Genomic DNA, 20579 nt, shown 5'->3' with positions numbered 1-20579 from the left:
CTTAGCATCAATGCTAATTGCGATTACAAGATTAGAGATGTGCTGGCAGATCCACCAACATTGAAACCACTAAAGTAGTGTTTAAAACAGGTTGCCATGGCATTTAAATATATTACGCAAGTTATTTTAGGCCGGAGCAGCATTCTGTTGATTACTGTCTTTACATTAAACGATTGCTGGATTTTATAGCCAAGGGGGAAAAAAAACAACAACTACAAAGCATTGCATTTTTGCTAAGCTAACGGTCTAAAAATGTCAAGTCGAGTTAACAAAGTTCAAACTGTGACAGTCAACAGTCTGCTGTGTATGTGTGGGTTGTTACTGTGTGCGTCTTTATTGGCTCTGAAAAAAATAACGACTCAAACCTTCCCGTGCAGATCCTGAGTCAGTGACTTTGCCTTGACATCAGGGACCAGACATATTAGGACATTGCCCAGCATCCATCTTCATGTCGTTTTCGTTCAATGCTGAGCTACCTGCTGACGTAGGACTGCCACCCATGCAGCTGACAAGGGCAGTGGTGGGGAGGGTGGATCTGGGATGGGGTACGCATTGCCCGCTACCCCGCCAGCTCGAGGCCACATGCCTTTTTTTCATGACTATGAGCAGGGCCAGCTGTATTCTGACTACAACCAATTTCCTTGCAGTCTATAAAGCTGTCAATCAAAATCATAAAATGGAGGTGGGGGGTGCAAGGGTGAAGGCATGGGGCAGGGGGCAACGATGGCGGCTAAAGGCCACATGTTGGAGGAGCCATATATAAATGGTTGAATTCATTTCAGGTGTAAACATTTAGAAAACAATGCAACAAAATATATTATTTGTCAGAGGTGCACATTACATGTTTGGTCTGGTTCTCAAAGGAGCACCAGAGGTTGCAGATTGGTGGTCTTTTTTATTTTATTTTTTTAACCCGACCCACCAACCTAAATGGCGGTGGCGATTCTAATATTAATTATATTACTATTAAAATGCTTAGTACACAAACACGCAGTCAGAATCTTAAATCAGTTACGTAATTTAATGTTTCTAGTGTGCATGAGCACTTGGCTTGTGTGCACCCCTGCCAATTTTAATATAATTAATACAGATTTATGAATACATAATAAAGAAAATACGAGCTAAATGAAAGTGTTTAATTAATTGGGAAAATGCAAATAAACCAACACAGTCCACATTTTTGCAATTTTCTTGTTTTATTATTAAAGTTAAAAAAAAGACACAAATAAGTTATATTTTTGATTTTATTAGTTAGAATTCTATCAGTGTTTGAACATGAATATTTGGCGAGCTAGTACAATGTTCTACTTGGATGGCCACACAAACACACACTCCCATACATACTCACATATACATGCGCGCACACACACGCACACGCACACACAGCTGTGTAATACTGAAGGGGAGGTGTTGACGTTGTGTGCACCTTTCCCGGGGTATGGTATTGTATATCATTCCATATAAACTCTTTCAAATATACTTCTGTCAAAATAGCCTTGACCGCTACTATGTACACTACAAAAATAAATTTTCATATAAATAAATTATATGGCATACATTTATCTTTGTAACGGAAAAACAGCATACATCCAAAATGGCAGTCTGGAACAATCACTTTTTTTCCCTCCATTTTTACTTAAAAAAATGAACAAAAACAAAAACAAAAACAAAACTAAGAGCTATGATGAGACCTGTCGTGTAAAAATGTTATAATCTTTTTCTTACCCACCTATTTAACATTAGTAAGCACTTTATACAGATCAAAACAATAAATTGTAATAGTGTTTTTTATCTCATAAAAATCCCTGCATTTGTTATCGACTGGCACCACAACAATGACAAAAAAGAACATCTTATATTACAAAAAATATAAATATCGCAATTGACTGTTGAGAACAAACAAACAAAACATATTTCAAATTGAATAAAATAGTTGCCAGCTATGATTTCCTCCTCTACTGCCAATATGACACGGAGAGAAAACAAACAAAAATAATAATAATAATACAAATAATAATACAAATAATAATAATAGAACAACCTTGTTCATGCAAGCAGCTGATTGGACAGAGAACCGGAAGTAAGAGGAGACATACGCACACTTAGGCTGTGTCCAAATTCCCAGGCTGCATACTCGGAAGGCCGCATTTTCAACCTCATTTTTCAGCTGCATGACATCACTTCTGGTGCAACTCTACCGCAAATTCGAAGCCTTCAAAGGCTCCTTCTCATGTAGCCTCCGTGTACCTCATAAACCGTAGCGAATTTGTACAGGCTTAATGTAGAATTGGATACAATATATAGCTGAGTTGCGCTCGATGTGATGTCATGTGTACGAAAATTCTGTCTTCGGAGGATCCAGACTGAGAATTTGGACACACGAACAAACACACACTCTGAGGGTGGGGGTCCAATTAGCATTGTGTTGCTAACTCCAGTTACGTGATAAGAAAGGGTAAAGGCCCCAATCCAATGAGGAGCAAACATTTACGACTAGTTGGAGAAGGTAGACAAATGCACGTTCAAGGTCACCAATCCTCTCCAAACGTTCGCCTGTACTTTACTGTAAAAATCACAACGTCTGCTGAACATTTTGTGAAAATTTATGACATTGAGCGAACTCTGTCGAGAACACAAAATCCGTTGGCTTTTAAAATATTCTCAGTTGTTTGCCCCTGAGTGGGATCAGGGCTTAAGGAATAGGATACATACGAATGAAGTTGAGATTACGTAGCATTTAGCCATTAGCAGGCTAGCGGGCTAACTAGCTTATTGTTTGGCCTAAAAGGAAAAAGAAACCTACAAGCGTAAAATTGTTGCTACAAGTTGAAATATAGTTAGTTGATGGCCTGGTTGGGCCAGCTTGTACAGTATGTGGTGCGAATATTTAGCTTATCCGCTAGGCTTGAACCAAAGGAGGGTTAGTGCCCCCTCTGTTTGTTTGGACCCTGTTCCAGAACTTTCTGAGGTGGTTTGAGGAAAAAAAAATGGTTTGTAGTCTGTTAAGGTTATATAAGACATAAGCTTCTACAATACGGGTGGGGTACATACGGCTTGTGGGCCATATAAGAGCATTTGATACGTCCCTTTTTTTAGTTGTCGCTAATTAAACATTTTTTGTTCATCACTTCGCGTAAGTTAAAAGAGGTAAACTATTTTGTGTACACACTTTTTCATTGAGCATGTTATCAAATGTTCAATCAATATTCTTTTTGTTTAATGTTTCAGAGTCTGTGCTTTTTTACTTTAGCACAAGAATTTAACCAGTGCTTCAACTTTTACCAAAGTCTCTTTTTTTTTTTTTTTTTTTTAAACACAAGTGCCAGTATTTCGACTTATGTATGCTCTGTAGTGTGACTACGTTTGCCACATCTGGCCCTTGGACGACTTAATAACAACTTCAATAGTTCCCCACCCGTTTCTACAAGAAAAAACAAAACACTGGTAAGAGAAGCTGAGTGCACAAACAGGTTCCAATGTAGAGGCAGTGACTTGAAAACAAACAGCTTAATTTAAAAAAAAAAAAAAAAGTCTTCATATCTGCTTGTCTTAAATAGCACGCATAGCGTGTGGAGTTAAAACAGTCATTGTTACAAAAACTACCACAGGTTTGTGATAAGAAGTACGATTTTAACACATGTACCTTTGTACAACAATCATTATTCACATGCACGCACATTTTCTACACACATGCGCACACACATTTGTACTAGTGAACAATGCTAACCATGTTTCCCCTCATACTTGAAATGAGCGTAATATAACCTAGTCAGCTTGCGAACACACACACAAAGGGGATTACAGAGTCACGATATGGCATTCTGTCAACAATAGCAACCCTATCACAATATGCTATTTTGTTTACAATACTAACAACACAAATACAATTTCACGATCATTTATTTTTCCACGATACTAATAGTAGATAGTTGTAATAATAAATAGTCTCAGGATATTTTGCCGAAAATATGACCGATATTACAATACGGAATTTTAGAGTATCGCAATACCATACGACAATATATTTTACCAATGAAAAAATTATCACAATATCGCATTTTTGCCAAAACTATCCTAAAATGATTTTTTTCCAGAGATTATTTATATTACGGATGGATGGAAAATATATGCGACTATGTTAGTCTCACTAAACAAGGGAAATGTCACAACTACAAAACATTGAATACTAAATCGCAGTGTTACCATTTACACTAATATTGTTAATATATAGATCGTATTTGCAATTAAATTGAGTTGTTAATATTCATAGATGTGGCTGATTTTCTTCCACAATATTGATGATTGATGAGATGTATTGGAATAGCATATCGCTTACTCTGTGATGCCCACCATTAACAGATCATGTGTGTGTACTCCTTCCTATATTTGCATAGTTCAAAATGAGTCACAATATTGTGACGGAATCACACACACGCACACCCACACCCACACGCGCACATGCACACTCACACAATGGCAGCCCTCATCTGTTAACCTGAGGACTTGCACAACTTTCTCTCCTTCCTAAAAAAAAAAAAAAAAAAAAAAAAAAAAAAAAAAAAAAAAAAGATATCTAACTGATTTGATCCTATTTACATATGTATACATCTTTTTTAAATATAGATAGAAATATTTTAAGACAATGGGGTTACAGTAAGAATGAGCACCATGAGGAGAAGGCATTAGGACCATAGGCGAGTCAGGCCGGCCATGTTATTTGCTTGGAGTCCATTTTTGGCCGTGACACGCACCAACACACTGCCAGACAAGAAGAATTATTAAATATTTTTTTGACATAGGTGGGTTTTCTATGATCAGAATGTGTGTGGTGACGAACCTCAGCTGGCCTGCCTGCCATTGTTGCTGTCAGCTGCCTCAAACTCCAAATCCTGGAGGTCCATTGACTCCACCGTGCTCCCTCTGGTACCTGTGTGGGGGTCTGCAGGCACATGGGGGTCCTGGAAGGAGGATTGGGGCTCCTCCTGGCGATAAGTGTCCGTTGCAGCGTATCTTGGGTAAGAGGAGCCGGGGGGGTGGACGGCGACGGTGACGGAGGCCGACGCAGTCACCGTGGTGATGGGATGGCCGTAAGTGTTGGGGTGGTGCGAGGGGGCACGCCCCCGGTGGCCCGCAAAGTGTTCCCGGTGGCCGTGGGCGCCGGCGTCGGTGGAGTTTTCAAAAGCGTCTGTGCGCGGGCGGCCTGGGGGCGGGGCCTGCCGATGCTGCTGGCACTTGGGGTCCCTGGCACGCTGAGGAGCGCTGGGCCCGGGTCCAGCACTACAACCCTGAGACTGTGCAACAAAAAAGTCAAATGACTTTTATTCATCATCATCATAATAATAACAACCATATACTTGTAGTTATTTAGGAAGTGCAGATCAAAAAACTTGGTTTTGAAAAACATCCATTTATATATTTCAATAAATTTTTAACTATTGATTTTTGAGAGTGTAGTCTTACCGAGGACCCATTATAGGCTGGGGGATCGGGCTGCCTGGTCGAGCGCCTGTGCCCCGACCCCGCCCTCCTTTCCTCTTCTGTCCTGGCTATTCTGCCACTGTGGTAATGCTGCTGCTGTTCCTGGGCTCCAGCCTGTCCCCAATGCGGGGGTAGGTTGTCGTTTGGCAGTTCCTGGTTGACGCCGGACGCGCTGCTGTTGGAGCTGTACTCAGAGTCCGACGAGTCCGAGGCTGCGCCCGAGGTGGCCGAGGCTGAGGCAGTGGGACGGGGACGGACAGAGAAGCGGACCACGTGGGACGGTGACTCTGGAGTGGGTAACCTGCTGCGACCATCCACTGGAGACACCTTAAAAAAATTGGTCAAATGTATCATAATGAGCCAATCTGACTACGGAGCTGTACTTTATTTTTTTGTGTGTGTGTTTGTTTAAATACTTACCTCAGGATAGGGCCCAAAGCAGGACAGCAAGACAGGAAGGAGGACCAGTCCGTTCAGAACTCCCAGAACTGTTAGGATGGCCAATACTGCAAAGAAATACCTGCAAGCACAACCCACATCTAAGTCACGCTCTAAAAGTACAATAAACTAACAATACAGTGGAAGTGTACAGTATGTCTTACAAAAATAGAGTACAGCTTTTTTCTCACACAAATTAGTTTCACCATGCAGATGCAAATGTAAATAGCATGCAGTTGAAAGCATGTTGTTGCTGTGAATGCCAAGTAGTTTTACTTTATATTGGCAGTATCATGCCTTTGTACTAGTATGACAGTTGGAACTTAAAAAGGGTTCAAGATTAATTTTATTTAAAAAAACCCAAATTGATTCAGTTTACATACATAGTGTATTTGAGAGAATGGAATGTGTTTTCTCAGTAAAAGAAAAAAAAAACATGCCACAAAACGTGCATTCAACGTTGGAGGTCCCGCTGTACAACACACTTGCATGCAAACATGTTTGCGCTCATCTGAAACATGTCAATTTTGAAAATTAATTAATTGAGACAAGGCAAACACACCCCCGTAAAATGCAAACCACAGAAATTTAGACACGCCCAAACTCACCACATAAAAACAAACTCAAACACACTTAACCCCTCTTACACACTGAGGCATGCACTTGTGTATTTTGACAAAACAGAAATGTACCTGATGTGATTTTAAGTCCTGCTAAAACAGGGTTAGTCTTTAAGATGCCACGCAGAGAAAAGAAAGATGTAGCATAATTAGCCAGTGCAAAGTTAATTCAAAAAGTGATGGGCTGTGAGGGGTTGGGGGTAGACTGGCCATAAGGGCACACTCTCTTGGGTGTGTGTGTGCAAGCAAAACATGGAGAAAACAAAGCAAGGAGGAATGTGAAGGGAGGAGGCACGGGGCAAAAGAGGGGCGACGAGGGGGCCTCCCTCTCTTAAGAAAGTGAATAGAGTGAGGGGAATAGAATTTAGAAGCTAGAACAATTTAGTGGAGGAGGAAGGAGAAGCCCCCCCCACCTCCTCCACCTCTGTGCCCCCCCCCCCTGTCTTTTATTTCGTTCCCTCGCTTTTCTCACCGTTCTTTCCAAGCTAAGCCCCTGTGAAATTCCCGGGCCACTCCACAATCCACAATCCCCTACATCTAATTAAATCTCCAATGTACCAGGTAAGAAACGCCCCTTTTACCCTCTCACGCTGCCATCATTAGGTGGAAGTCTCTATCAGAGACACACTTGGACTGTGAACCTCTTCACTCAGCTACATATGTAACCCAAAAATAGCTGTGATTTGAGATATGATTCATTTCGTGGGCACGTAAATAAACGCATAACATCCTCTTTCTTCATTGAATGCAAATGTCAATAATACGTCGCAGCTTTCCCAAAAAATTAAATGCAGTAGTGCATGACAGCGAAACATTTGCATGGAACAGATGCATGGAATGCAGTGTACGAGGGTTTCTGAATAGCACACTAGAATCATTAGCCACTTCTGGATCACATTGATTGGTGTATTTGGAATCGAGCATGTGGAAAATGAACCACATGCTGCTGCACCATGTTTCAAGACAGATATGAAAAAGCCCAAAATAGTAGTGCCTTTCAAAGAAGCCAGACATTTCTGTGTATGGTGACCCAGTGATGCGGCTTGCCACAGTAAGATAATTAAATACACAAAGGAATCCAAGCCACATGGGATGTGTGATTTAAGTCATTCCCTCCATTTTCAACAGCACTTTTCCTCCTCGAGCACATTAATCACAAATCAATTAGTACCTAAATTCACATCAATGGGCAATTTGGAGGCATCAATGAATATAATATGCATGTTTCAGAATATAGGAGGAAGACTTCTGAAAACCAATGAAAATTCCAAAGAAGTAATGGCAAAAAACACAAGTAATGGATTCACCCCCTAAAATTGTTCAGAAGTGCATACCGTATTTTCAGGAGTATAAGCCACACCTGAATATAAGCCGCAGCAACTCTTTTTGAGATAAAAAGATATGCAAGCCGCACCAGACTATAAGCCGCAGTTTTCTATGTTGAAAAAAAAAAAAACAATAGTTGTTTACTGCACGTACAGAATGATTTTGTACTGTGAATGCACATAAACAGATTCTTAAAACAGTGCCTTACAACATGACAACAACTTTGCTAATTAAAACAGAACAGACCCAAGAGAGAAAAAAAAAATCAAGATTTATTTCGTGTATTTTCTGAACTATAGTGCGCCCCTACCGGTGAAAGAAAAATCCACAGAAAAGCCGCACCGTTGGATTAGCCGCATGGTTCAAAATCTAGGAAAAAAGTAACAGTTTATAGTCCGGAAAATATGGTAAATTGATAGTTTCAACTATAAATGTCCCAGAAACTATGATTAAATAAAAATTCCAATTTAGTTTAACCTTAAAAATATATATTTTTAAAGATTATTAGATTGAAAATGCACCCAAAGTGCCTGTCTAAGATTACAAATAAAAAAAAAAAAAGAGGACCCAACGTGCCTGTGTACATCCGTAACATCCACTAACAACCCAGGCAGGCTAAACTTAACTCCTCCCAGATTTACCAAGTGTCCCTTAGTGTGTCTCGACTTTGAGTATCACATCAACATAGAAACTTGACATCAATGTGCTTATTTCCTATTAGACAGAGCTTCTCCACAATCTTTTGGGATCTTAGGCATTTCAAGACCAAAACCCCCCCCCCAAAAAACTGCAATAGTTAGTGACTAGTGACTCTGGAATATGTGGGAGACTACTGTAATCCAAACTACAATTATGATTGTGGTCCACACCATGTGTGGTAAAGGCTACATCACCTTGAAAACAAGCACGCGTGTACACACCCGCGCCCATGTGCGGCCCACATACCGGGACCCAGTGCCCCCGATGAGCTGTTTGGAGTGAAAACATTCACAGGGCTGACGGAAGGAGAAAGTCAGGGGAAAAACTCCCAGCAAGAAAATACGAGCGGGGCCTTGCTATTACTGCGCCGTCTCGGGGCGCCGCTTTGTTTGCTCACACAACAGCAGAACCTTCCAAATGGAGGCCCAGGAAAGCAGAACACGCCGCTGGAGGTGAGGAGAGAAATGTCCGTGAGGCCTCCTCTGTGTGTGTGCGTGTGCGCGTCCCGGCTGGCAGGCACGCCATCGTTGACCCTCATGATTACAAGGTCAGAGAGCAGGTTAGGTGAGGAGGGCGATGTGGATGTGCGTGCACATGACTGAAGTTTTGCCGTTCAAATTACACGGCCAGCCCGTGTTGCGGCTTCACGCAACCAAACGTGAATGTTAAATTACTGTCTAAGCTCACTGGAAACTTCACATAATGCTCTCTGGCCACGCCAACGTATAGAACGGTGCCTCATCTTTGGTGTCCCTGCATGGCGTCAGTTAAGCTGCTGCCTTTGCAGACTCACAGCTTACAAGAACACACACGCAAAAAAAAAAAAATACACCAACACAGAGCCCCCACAGTGTGCCGGCTTTAATTTCCACTTCTCCGGCTTTCCACAGCTGCGCTCTTAGTCCCCCACCCGGTGCCGCCCCCCCCCCCTCCACACCCAACACTTATAAATGTCTAGCGAGAGTTGTTAAAACTAGCTGAAAGAGATTTCAAAAGCCAGAGGACTTTCCTGCTCTTCCAAAAAATTCCCCGGCATCACCCTTTCATTTTGCGTGCCCTCTTTACTCCCTCCATACTTCCTTGCCGTGGCCTTCAACTCTTCATCCGTCCCCTGGGTTCCCTCCGGACATGGCAGGTATGGGAGACACAAAAGCCCCATTACCACGGAGATGCACAGCTAAGCTTTTCCACTGTCAACGCTAGTGACCACAGAGTGGTCCATGACGTGAGGGGAGGTGTCTTCCAATATCGCACCATCGAATGTCTCACCCATCTTTTGGGTGACTCACACACGGCTGACCAAGCAACCCTTTTCTCATTTTGTCTGTTCAACATCTGACACCATTTGGCACACAGCTCTGAGAAGTGCAGTGGTATCTTGACTTATGACTTTGCCAGCTTGATAAAATCAATTGAATAAAATTACAATTTTGCTTGATTTTAGTGGACATTGTGTTACTCCTTGTAGTGTGCATGCCTTAGCCACCAGGGAGTAGTTTAAACACTTACTGAAATGCAAAGAATTCCGACCTTTTAGTTTTACAGCAGGCTTCAACTAGTAGTGGCGCTAAACAGCTTGAAGCTAGCGCTCTGCTTCGTTTTTTAAGAACAGTTTGCTATCTGCCAAACTGCATATGCTGCATTCAGGGAGAGAAGAGACATTATGATTCGAAAAAAGGTCACTTCTGAGTCAAATTTAGGTTTCCAGAGAAAAATAAATCTGTAGGGTCAATTAGACACAGCTGACCATCCCACTTCACAGAGCTCTGAGAAGTATTACACTGCACCCAGATTTGAACTCCGGTTGAAACAACTAACCGCATCCCCAAAGAGACAAGTTTTTCGAAACATGCTTCTCAACTGGGCATGCCACAGTTTGCCTCATCCCACTTCTGACACCATTTGTCACAGAACTCTGATGAGTCATACCCACAATAAAGAGTTGAACCAGAGTCTCTTGGGTTGAAAATTGTACACTGATGACACAGATGAACGAGCCTGTTTCACACGCACAATGTTTAACATATTTTCGTCAGATCAACGTTGTGAACTTGTGAAGAGAGGGCTGGCTTAAAAGAGAAAGGATAAAAAAAAGCAGTTGATGTGACCCTAGCAATCGTGTTTTTTTTTTTTAATGTGTTCTTCAGGTAGATGGAAGAAAGGAGAGGATTAGAGGGGGGAATGAGGAGGGAATGGAGCCCACATGCGTGACCGGCATCTCAGGTAGATTCCAGGGCGACATGCAGGTTGAGGCATGGTCATAGTGGTCCGCGGACGCCTTACAGGCCCAGATAAAGAATTGCATGTAGGGGTAATCCTGTCAGCTTATAATGTTCCGAATCCATAAGTGTTGACGTGCGCTCACCTGACGATGAAGTCGAACTCTGAGCCTGCAAGCATCAGAACGCCCAACAACGTTGAGAAAGCGCCGTCGAGCACCGGCGCAAACATGTGCTCTAGCGCCAGCACTGCCCGTTTGTGACGGTCCCCTATGGCTGTCAGGAAGGCCTTCAACACACACAAAATCGCACACACGTTACCTGGCTGGCTGAAGCACACGGCTAAGCACAAAGGTCGAATTTAAACGCGTACCAGAGCCACGTGGACAGTGAACTCCACCCCGATGCCCACCGAGGCGATGAGGATGACCACAGGGACGGCGCTCAGCTTGATACCCATCAGCCCCATGAAGCCAAACAGCTCCACTGTCATGAGAGACAGCACCAACACCTGCAGTACACAGAAGCCACAGCAGCGTGGTTAATGCAGTAAATGGGCTTGAAACGATTTGCTTACACAGTCACTACATGTATGTGGACATTAGTGATTTGCTGTGTTATTCAGCTGCCGAGACAGAGACAGATGCTCTTACAGATGTGTAACAGTTAGTAGTACCAGTACATGTGGGGGAAATGTGTGTGTCTGAATAGAGGCCACAGAGAAGAGAGGGACATGAGCCTGGACTAATGCCATTATCAGCTGACAGGTGTCAGGTTACATGGGGCCCAAATCCTTTGAAGAAGGGGAGCAAGGGAGGGAACGCTGTGAGTGAGTCTATGTGTTTGTAAAATAGTGTGCCAGAATAGACTACACGCATACATTTCCATGATCGGTGTTAAGGTGTGTATGATCATTTGGGATGTTTCTTTGTCAGGCATTCAAATGTGCAATTAAAAAGAAAATAAATGTGCAATTAAAATAGTAATGTTGTCTGTTTCTTAGAAGGCATCAACATTATGTTCATTTTATTTTCTCAGGATCCAACTATTAGTTTACAGTCGTAAATAGTCCAGGACAAACAAACAGCAAAATTAAAGCTGGGAGAAAATATCGTCATGAAAACACGGCATGAGGTAAAGATAACCAACATGCATCTGATTTTTAAGGCGCTTTTCTGAACAAGGGATGATAAACAATATAAGACCAGTTATGAAAAAAAAAATTATCCACGCTCTTGTTTTTTTTTTCCCTGCAAAAAGAAACTTCTAATTTTGGCTGCACAAGACCGAGCAGACGTTCCTAATATTAATACGATAATACGCTGTGTGATAAATAAATTACTAGTAGCAGAATTTAAAATATTGTTGCCACTAACAAAGTTATTTCTTATTTTTGTTTAGATGAGTTTAGTGCCTTTTTTTGTCTTCCTTGTTTACTTTTTTTACCCCCACCTGTTCTCGTCATCCTGGTCCCTTGCGTTAACCAATCAGCTCCCTCGAACACTTATTGTCCTGTCCAGGTGTTGCTTGTTGTCTTGTCAGTTGGCTTGTATTTAGTTCCCTGAGCTGTTTCAGTCTTTGTTGGATTGTTGTTTCTCACGTTGTTTTCTTTCTTCAATCTGTGTGTTTTGTTTCCTGGCGTTTTGTTGTTACTTTGAGTTTGGGATTTTTCAAGACCTTGGTAATGTTTTTGATTTTGATTTTTTTTCCCCCCACAGTGTCCCTTTTTTGTTAATAAATAGTTTGGTTCAGCACACCTTGCTTCGCCTGCCTCTCTGCTTTTTTCCTCAACCAAGCACTCATATGATAAGTATAAGGAATTATGAAATATTTTTGCATTTTGTAAACATTTAAAAATTTATAATTACTCCCCCATTTTGACAAATGTTAATGTACAGTGAAATATATTATGGTTTTAAATTATTTCAATGATTATAGCTTTCAGATGAAATTTTACCATCTCAGCTAATATAAACAACTGTATTTTCCGATTTTATCTGTTGAATATCGGTATGTATGTTTAGACCTGTAAATTATACAATCTGTCATCTGGGTTCGATCATGAGTTGTCCATTGTCGAGTGGTAGAGGGAGCTTGAAACAAGCTTTATTTGGTGATGGTTGAATCTGACACCGCTCCATAACCTGTCCTTTGATCTCGCTTGTAAAACTGGACAGATGAACATAAGTGCCCTTCCACCCTTCCCAGTCCAAGGACTTCGGTGGCCGGGGCTGCTGCCTGCCATAAAACACAGCCCACCGCCGGAGAGAAAAACCAGAGCGATGTGTGCGCATGTGTTTGTGTGTGAATTATGTCTCGGTGTGTTTATGCGTTCAGCCGCATGCGTTCAGGTATACACACGCCTGCGTGTTTGCGTGTCTCCGTGGAAACACTGTCACGGACAGGAAAGAGTGGAGGAGTCGGGTGGATGGAAATAAAATCAAACTTTTTTATAGGTTTAAAAGTTGGGAGCAGCTTTGCGTCCTTTCCTCGTCTATTTAGTGTCTGGGAGTGTTCGAGCAGACTAAACAGCACAAGATAAACAATGGTGACTGGGCCTACAATAACACTCAGCAGATGCGTTTTCCCTTCCTGCTCTTCTCTTGGAGATGCCCTCCGGACCACACAGAAAACGCCCCAAAGTACAAATGGGATGGAAATCTGTCAACTTAACGTTGTTGTCCGCGCATTTGAAGAATTTGTCATTTTGGTGCTTCTTGGTGATTTTCAGTATTTGTTTTATAAAACCTGCATAACTTTCTGCCATATTTTTTGGTTGGTGTAGCTTTGCGAGTGGCGCAAGTAGGTGCCTGCGAGGCAGGCAACCGGTCAAATGCCAGGAGAAAAAAGTTCAGGGTCACTTAATAATACTGTCTTTCAAAATAAGAAAAAGAGAATAAAGAGGTATAAGGCTAAGCTTACAGTGTTTATAATGCGTTTACAAGTACATTACTAAACATTAAAAACCAATTCAATATAGTTAAATATAAATGACGACAATTTTTATTACGTGGTGACATGGTGAAGCTCCTGTGCACAGACCGCAATAAATTATTTCTTTACGAAGCACTAACATAATGTTAATAATCAATTTTAAACCCTTGTAAGCATACCCCGATAAAGGCTTACGAATTTGTTCATAAACATGTGTCAAAATTGACCAGCTGAAACTAATTACTACCATTTTCAGGATTAGCTGTTGGCTCGCTTTCATGAAGTATTTCTAAAACCTTAATACTCCGATAAAGGATTTGAAATGATGTCAGTTTGTAAACACTTTATAAATTCATAACTAGTTATAAATGACTTACTATTATGACATGGGTTGTTATTAATAGTGTAATGTATTGCATATTTACAACGATAAACAATCAAGTACGTAACCAATTAATAAATCCTTTGTGATGGCATTTATTTCCATTCTGCCTCATATAGGTTTGTGGGAAGTAGGAAGTTTCTGGGTGCCACCATTATTAATATTATCCAGCCTGAAGTGTGCGTGCCATACTCACAATGATGCCGGCAGTCCACGGGTTGAGCAGGAAGAGGGCGCAGACCAGGAAGGTGCAGGCAAGCACCACACTGATGGAGAGCAGTAGCCAGTGACGAAGACTGACGTATTGTTCCCAGAAGAGGAAGGGGTAGCCGTTGGGGTAGGAGGGCAGGCCTTGGCGGCTGTAGTTGCCACAGATGGTCCGCACGCTTTCGATGGCCTCCACAAACTGCGGCGTCTCCCGGAGCCCGTTGAGGTAGAAGGGGAACTGTGCGTATTCGATAGGCTCGGCCGCCGGGACTAAATGACAGAAAATGCAATAAAAGTGTTAACCAGAGAGTGCAATTTCTGATGAAATTGGAGGGAAGGCTTTTATTTTGAAGGCCTGACTTTTGGCGTAATGTTATACCAGTGATGCCCCAAATATTCCGAAAGCTGCCGAACACACTGAGAGGCATGGTATTGCCTTGAGTAGTTAATAATAGGTTTATAATCCGACACAGTATTCTGTATGTAAAACCATAGTTATTTTCCATAAAATGTATTGGTTGTTAAAATGTTGGGGTGCCTGGAAAGGATTAATAGTTCCAAAAACTAAAGCATTTTGTAAAATTTGGTTTTAGCCAGACGGCACGGTGGGCGACTGGTTAGCGCAATAGCCTCACATTTCAGAGGTGCACATTCCAAAAATATGCATGGTTGGTGGATTGAACACTGTAAATTGTCACTTGGTATGAGTGTGAGTGCGGCTGATTCTTTGTTTTTGTGTGCCCTGTGATTGACTTGCAACCAGGTCAGGGTGTACCCCGCCCACAACGCGAAGACAGCTAAGATAGGATCCAGCGCTCCTGCGACCATTGTGAGGAGAAGCGGATGTTGATGGATGGATGGTTTTAGCCAACATGATGGATGGTTCGGACCGGATCTATGATGATTTTTTTTCGGGGCGCATTCGCAAACGTTGACGCTGCAATTCTAGTAAATACGGAAAATGCGTCACTGATTTGAGCCAATCAAATCTTTTGTTTACGACCCACTGCCAATTGCGCAACAGACCGGAAGAGAGTGCTGCTGACAGTATGCCGTGCTAAAAAGTTAGCAAGGTCGATGCGTCTTGTTTTAAATGAATGGACGGAGAAATTTAGTTTCGTTCTGGCTGCAGCCGATTCAAAACCAGTGTGCATCATATGCTCCGAAACCGTCGCAACATTGCAAAGCGCCACTACGAAACAAAGCACCGCCCTTTTGTGCAAAGTTATCCGCTGACGTTTGAGGTGAGCGCACGCAAAAACATCGAACTTCAAGTGCAGTATAACAGATTTTTACATTTTCGTTTACAGCCCAGCGGCATGCAAACGAATGTTCACTAAAAGTAAACTAAACCATTCAGTGATGGGGACGTTGGGAAGGAGTACTTAAAATGCGGTTGCACAAACATTATTTAAAGGAAAACACAAAGCCCAGATGTGTGAAATAATCTACCAAATCCCAATGGCCCTGACTCCGTTCCAACCCAGATTTAAGTCACTGGCAGGGCAGTCACAAACTCATTTTTCAAGTTAAAAAAATATTCAAAATAAAAGGTGGTGTCAAAGCTCATTTTAAATTAGTTTTTCATGAGGACAGCCATTTTTATTGATTGTGTACTGAACATGTTGACCTGGTTTACTCGGATAATTTGGCTTTCCGTTTTTTTTAGGCTGATAACTCCTTGATTTAAAAAAAAAAAGGTAAAAGATGTTAACTCAATGCTTAGCACTTTCTGTTGGAGATATTTTACAGTTTTTTTCTGGAAGTGGCACACTTAAGTTCCTGAAGCCACATTTTCTTGAATGTGAAATAAACGCCTTATATTTGTTTGACTGGCAAAGGTGTTTAATGGGAACATTGCTAAATATTTAGTATATAAGTGCGCTCTGATATTGAAACTATATAAAAATGTGAACATAGGCTAGACATTTCGGTAAGTTGGACTTTGGTTCGGACCTTTTAATTGGAAGAAATTTTCGTTGTGGACCTCTGTGACTTTTAATTGAATACCTCTGCCCTATAGCAAAGTTTTGAGGTTGTAATGGTTTGAAGCAGTTGAGAAATGTGGAAGGAGGATGTAAATGTGTTAAATACTTGCATTTACAGCATGTGTTGATTTTGTCAAGGGAAATGTGGACTATTAAAAAATTCTGGAGGGGAATTCTGAGAAAGTGAAAAAAAAGTAGATGTCTTGAAAGAGCTGAACAGTTTGAAGTTGGAATGGTTTGAGTTGGTCAACAAACGTGAAATTTAGAGCCAAAGGTACGTTTGCAAAACGTTGCTTTTGATTTGCGTATTTTCACTTATCATGCAAAATACTAAAAAACGTGTGAATTTGGGTAATGTTAAAAATACTTTCCACTACATCACGAATTAGTTGAACATTTTGAAGTTGAAATATTTTTGAGCATTCACGCAATAATAGTAATAATATACAGTCACTAAATTCTGATTATTCTTGGCCCAACCTGCAATATCAAGTCGGGAAGCAGCGACATCTGTGTGTGTGTGTGTGTGCGTGTGAGTGTGTGTGTGGTGGGGGTGGATGGAAAAGTGTGAAACAGAGCTCCATTGAGCCCAGGCCAGCTAGTCTGTGGGCCAGCCGGCCTAATGAGGGCCTATCAGTTCCAGACACGCCCGAGTGTCAGAGCTAACGTTGATCGGCTGTAATTGCAAAGTCACAATCAGCGCCATTTCCACACCCTCATCGAGGTGCTCTGAAACTTAACAAAAATACGTCATATGCATACATTTAGGAATATTAACTGGCTCTCGGGTGTGCGCTTGCAAGGGTCAGACGAGAGTCCATTATAATCTCAACTATAAAATAGTCTCTTTTCAGAAACTTCCTGCTTGTTATCCAATTGTGCCACCTGCCCTCATTATCCAATCATTGTCCTCCCCCATGTGGAGTACTTCCTGACTTCAATTCATTGGGTGGACTCGAACAACAACATGAGCAAATTACAGTGCATGTGTGTGGCAGGGAAAGAAGTGTAGTAGTTTTCAAAATGTATGCATGTGTAATGACAGGGAGCCCCCACACGGGCATGCATTAGGACGTTCGCCGCAGGCACCATTAAGATGACCGCAGTGAATGGCGTCTCGGTGTTCGCGGCGGCAACCTGAGCCCGCGTTACATTAAAGCAACGTCTACTCCCTCACTCAGGGCTGAGAGGCAGACAACCCAAAACCACAAGTGACAAACACGACTTACATGCAGAAATATATTTAAATGTATTGGATACTTGCAACGGCGACCGAAACAACGGCACACTATTGTGGCCGTTTTCAGGAACTAAATGGGATTCATGGCTGACAGAACAATTTTTCCAATTGAACTGTATCCATATCAGACCTCCTCTTATGCCTATTAAGATGCAATTTCTCTGAGCCTTTACAGCGGTATTAACGCTTAAAGTGTATCATTAATATGCTGCTATCAAAAGTATACGTTTATTTGCTGAATATTGGTTAAATTAACAAAACAAAAATCTTTATCCATCAATATCGGGAGATATGAAATACATATCAGTCATTGGCTTTATAGAAATGTTATGTATCAAAAGTACTAATGGTATCGGTTACTTGGTATCGGTATTCTAAGTGGTACTCAAGAACGGGGTCCGTCAGGCAAACAGGGGTATTGAACATGCCTAGATACTGTATAATGTCCGCTACTACCGTACACATGGTAAGATCAGTTGTAGTTAAATGGTAATTCTAGCCATCCAGTTAGACCACTTGTTCTTTTTCTTAGGAGAAATATGACCATTATTGCAATATTTGGAGACTGTGAGCCACTTACTGCTGAGGCGCGTCTCGGGCATGGAGTCGGTGCGGTCGTGGAGCCACTCAGGAGGATGCGGGCGAATATTGGCCTGTGACGCAGCGTAGGCCACTGGGTCGTTGCTGACCCAGGCCGTCAGGTAGATGTAGAAGGCTCCGGGGTTGATGATCCCGTCGGCGTCCACAAGCCTGTGACGCGTCAACTGGCAAAACAGATCAAGTAATTGAGCCCTCTGTTCGGATCTTTTAATTCTGTGTTTTATAGGAAATCCTAGTGTAAGTAGGACATGAAAAAATATTGAAGCAAGAAGACGTGCTGAATTGAAAACACTCTGTGAGCGAGTGTGACCACAGAAATGCATATTTAAGCACATGCATGAGGGCAAGAGAACAAGCAAAGTGCTCAAAGTAAGACTCAAATATTAGTTCATCTCTCTTTCCAACTAATGGTTGGTGGGGTGGGTGTGTGCCAAACTTGTTTGATTGTTTTAAAATTCCCGTTCTCGTCTTCACCTCTTCCCAGAATTATCCTGCCATATTAAAACATGGAAATACCCCATATTTGTCAGGGACATTAATTTTCTTAACTGTAGATGAGGTGAGGCCTTTATTTTTACGCAATGTGTTTTTGGAATAATATTGACTAATGTTACCGCTATATAGTATGAAAATTAATTTCAAATGACATTGGAATTCAAAACAAATAAAAAGCACCATTATGGCCAAAGGCAGGGAAACAGCTTCCCGGAACACAAACACAGATGCATACAGCATTGAGGCGCCACCATGGGTTAGTCTTCTACAATTATTGCAACTATTTTCTACTAATCTCACTTAATTTTTCCCCAAAATTATAATTTGTGTATAACAAATAGCATATTGGTGTTCATCTATCAATGCCAGCAACATGTAGTGACAAGCAGGACAATTAAATACTTTTCCACTAGATGGCAGAAGATACAATTAACCTGTTGCCATTCATCCATCCATCATTTGAGCCGCTAATCCTCACAAGGGTCGCAAACGTCCTGGAGCCTATCCCAGCTGTCTTTGGGCAGTAGCCAGGCTACACCCTGAACTGGTTGTCAACCAAATGCAAGGCACACACAATTACAAAAAATAAAATGCGCTCAAACCCATACCGAGGGCCAATCAACCTACCATGCATGTTTGTTTTTTGGAATGTGGGAGGAAACCGCAGTACCCGAAGAAAACCCACTCAGGCACAGGGAGAACATGCAAACCCCAACAGGAATGCCGGAGCCGAAACTGAAGCCTTCACCTCTGCACTGTGAGGACATCGTGCTAACCAGTCGGCCACAGTGCTGCCTGTTGCCATTCTTCCAACTGGAAACTAACTCAACTACGGATTCCCAGATTACGCAAACATTTGGCGGTATGCTGTTATATTTTCTAATTCAAAATAGGTGGCTTGGCACAGTAAAATGTTGGAAAACACTGGCCTACTAGAACACTAATTACAATTATAGACCTCATTGACATTTGACATCTATTTGTGAAAGGGTTTTATTTGCCTTAAGTCAAAGACCTCTATGCTGTTTTTTATTTATTTTTTTTTTTTTTTACTGATTGTGTTGTACTTTGTCTACAAAATGAAGGCTCTTATTTCGTGCCTCCCATGTGGAGACAAATGAGTGTAACCTTGCCTTGGGAGTTTTACAATACATTGCTCTGCCACTCTACCTTCACGCAGCCGTAAATTCCTCCTTCTCGGTAGAAGGGAAAGGTCTATGGGGGTGAAGCCATACTAATGGGCTTAGGTAGATTTGCTTTTTTTTTTTGTGAAGTAAAAAAAAAACTTGCTTGAGTTAGAGTAACAATAAAAAAATTGGCTGGAGTCCCTGAGCACGTCTGTGTGTAGTTAACCTGGTTGTTAACACTGAAGGAAATGCCACCCAGCAAATGGAGGAGAGCAATAAAAATAACACGACATCTGTACAAATGTTGCTTGTGCTTGCTTCTCCTGACCCCCAACACACAATGCCTTGTGCTATGGACAAGCCTAGCTCCTGATAGAAGTTACTCCTTAGTCAAAGCACAACAAACGCACAAAGCAGCATGAAAAGGAACCGCGTGCTTCGGCTTCCCTGGTTGAAAGGGGACGCAGTAGTGTTGCGCGTGGGGAGGAAAAAGGGAGGGGGATTCTTGATGAAGCTGAACAGCAGGAGATGCAACAACTTTCTTTACGTTGTCCAGGGTAAGACTTTGGTGCAGGAAGTGATGTTAGGCCGATGCAGTATACAACATGAACATGACCCAGAAGATACTCGTAAAACCATTCTGCCATTTATCAGTTATACATTACCAAACAACAAGGGTTTCACCAAGAAGTAAATACTTCTTGTTTCAAAGACACATTTTATCTGAGAGGACACTAAGGTTGCTGTAGATAAAGGAGACGGAGTATTTTTGGAATAATACTGCGGCATCCATAAGAAAGACACAACACAAGGGTTAGCTATCGCT

The 20579-nt window shown here is 41.8% G+C and overlaps 1 protein-coding gene across 2 annotated transcripts in view; it reads right to left on the bottom strand.

Annotated features, from left to right (window-relative positions):
- Positions 1 to 1226: 1226 nt before the first annotated feature.
- ptch1 (patched 1) overlaps positions 1227 to 20579 on the bottom strand; it is a 63201-nt gene continuing 43848 nt past the window's right edge. The window contains exons 17-24 of one of the 2 annotated variants that reach the window (XM_088295093.1): positions 18112 to 18295; positions 14293 to 14573; positions 11154 to 11291; positions 10927 to 11069; positions 5899 to 5998; positions 5461 to 5805; positions 4838 to 5291; positions 1227 to 4758 (exon numbers count right to left, since the gene is read on the bottom strand). In XM_088295093.1, coding sequence (XP_088151219.1) covers positions 4839 to 5291; positions 5461 to 5805; positions 5899 to 5998; positions 10927 to 11069; positions 11154 to 11291; positions 14293 to 14573; positions 18112 to 18295 — 1644 coding nt within the window. In that variant the 3' untranslated portion in view covers positions 1227 to 4758; position 4838. Of the gene's footprint in view, positions 4759 to 4837; positions 5292 to 5460; positions 5806 to 5898; positions 5999 to 6608; positions 6646 to 10926; positions 11070 to 11153; positions 11292 to 14292; positions 14574 to 18111; positions 18296 to 20579 lie in introns of those variants that run through there. The other variant, XM_088295102.1, reaches the window with a different exon arrangement.

Source organism: Idiotropiscis lumnitzeri, chromosome 1, assembly GCF_059441095.1.
Source record: "Idiotropiscis lumnitzeri isolate Australia: NSW breed Sydney's pygmy pipehorse chromosome 1, RoL_Ilum_1.0, whole genome shotgun sequence".
NCBI classification, from domain to species: Eukaryota; Metazoa; Chordata; class Actinopteri; order Syngnathiformes; family Syngnathidae; genus Idiotropiscis; species Idiotropiscis lumnitzeri.
Note: the sequence above shows the minus strand (reverse complement) of the source record. Positions and strands in the feature narration are given on the sequence as shown.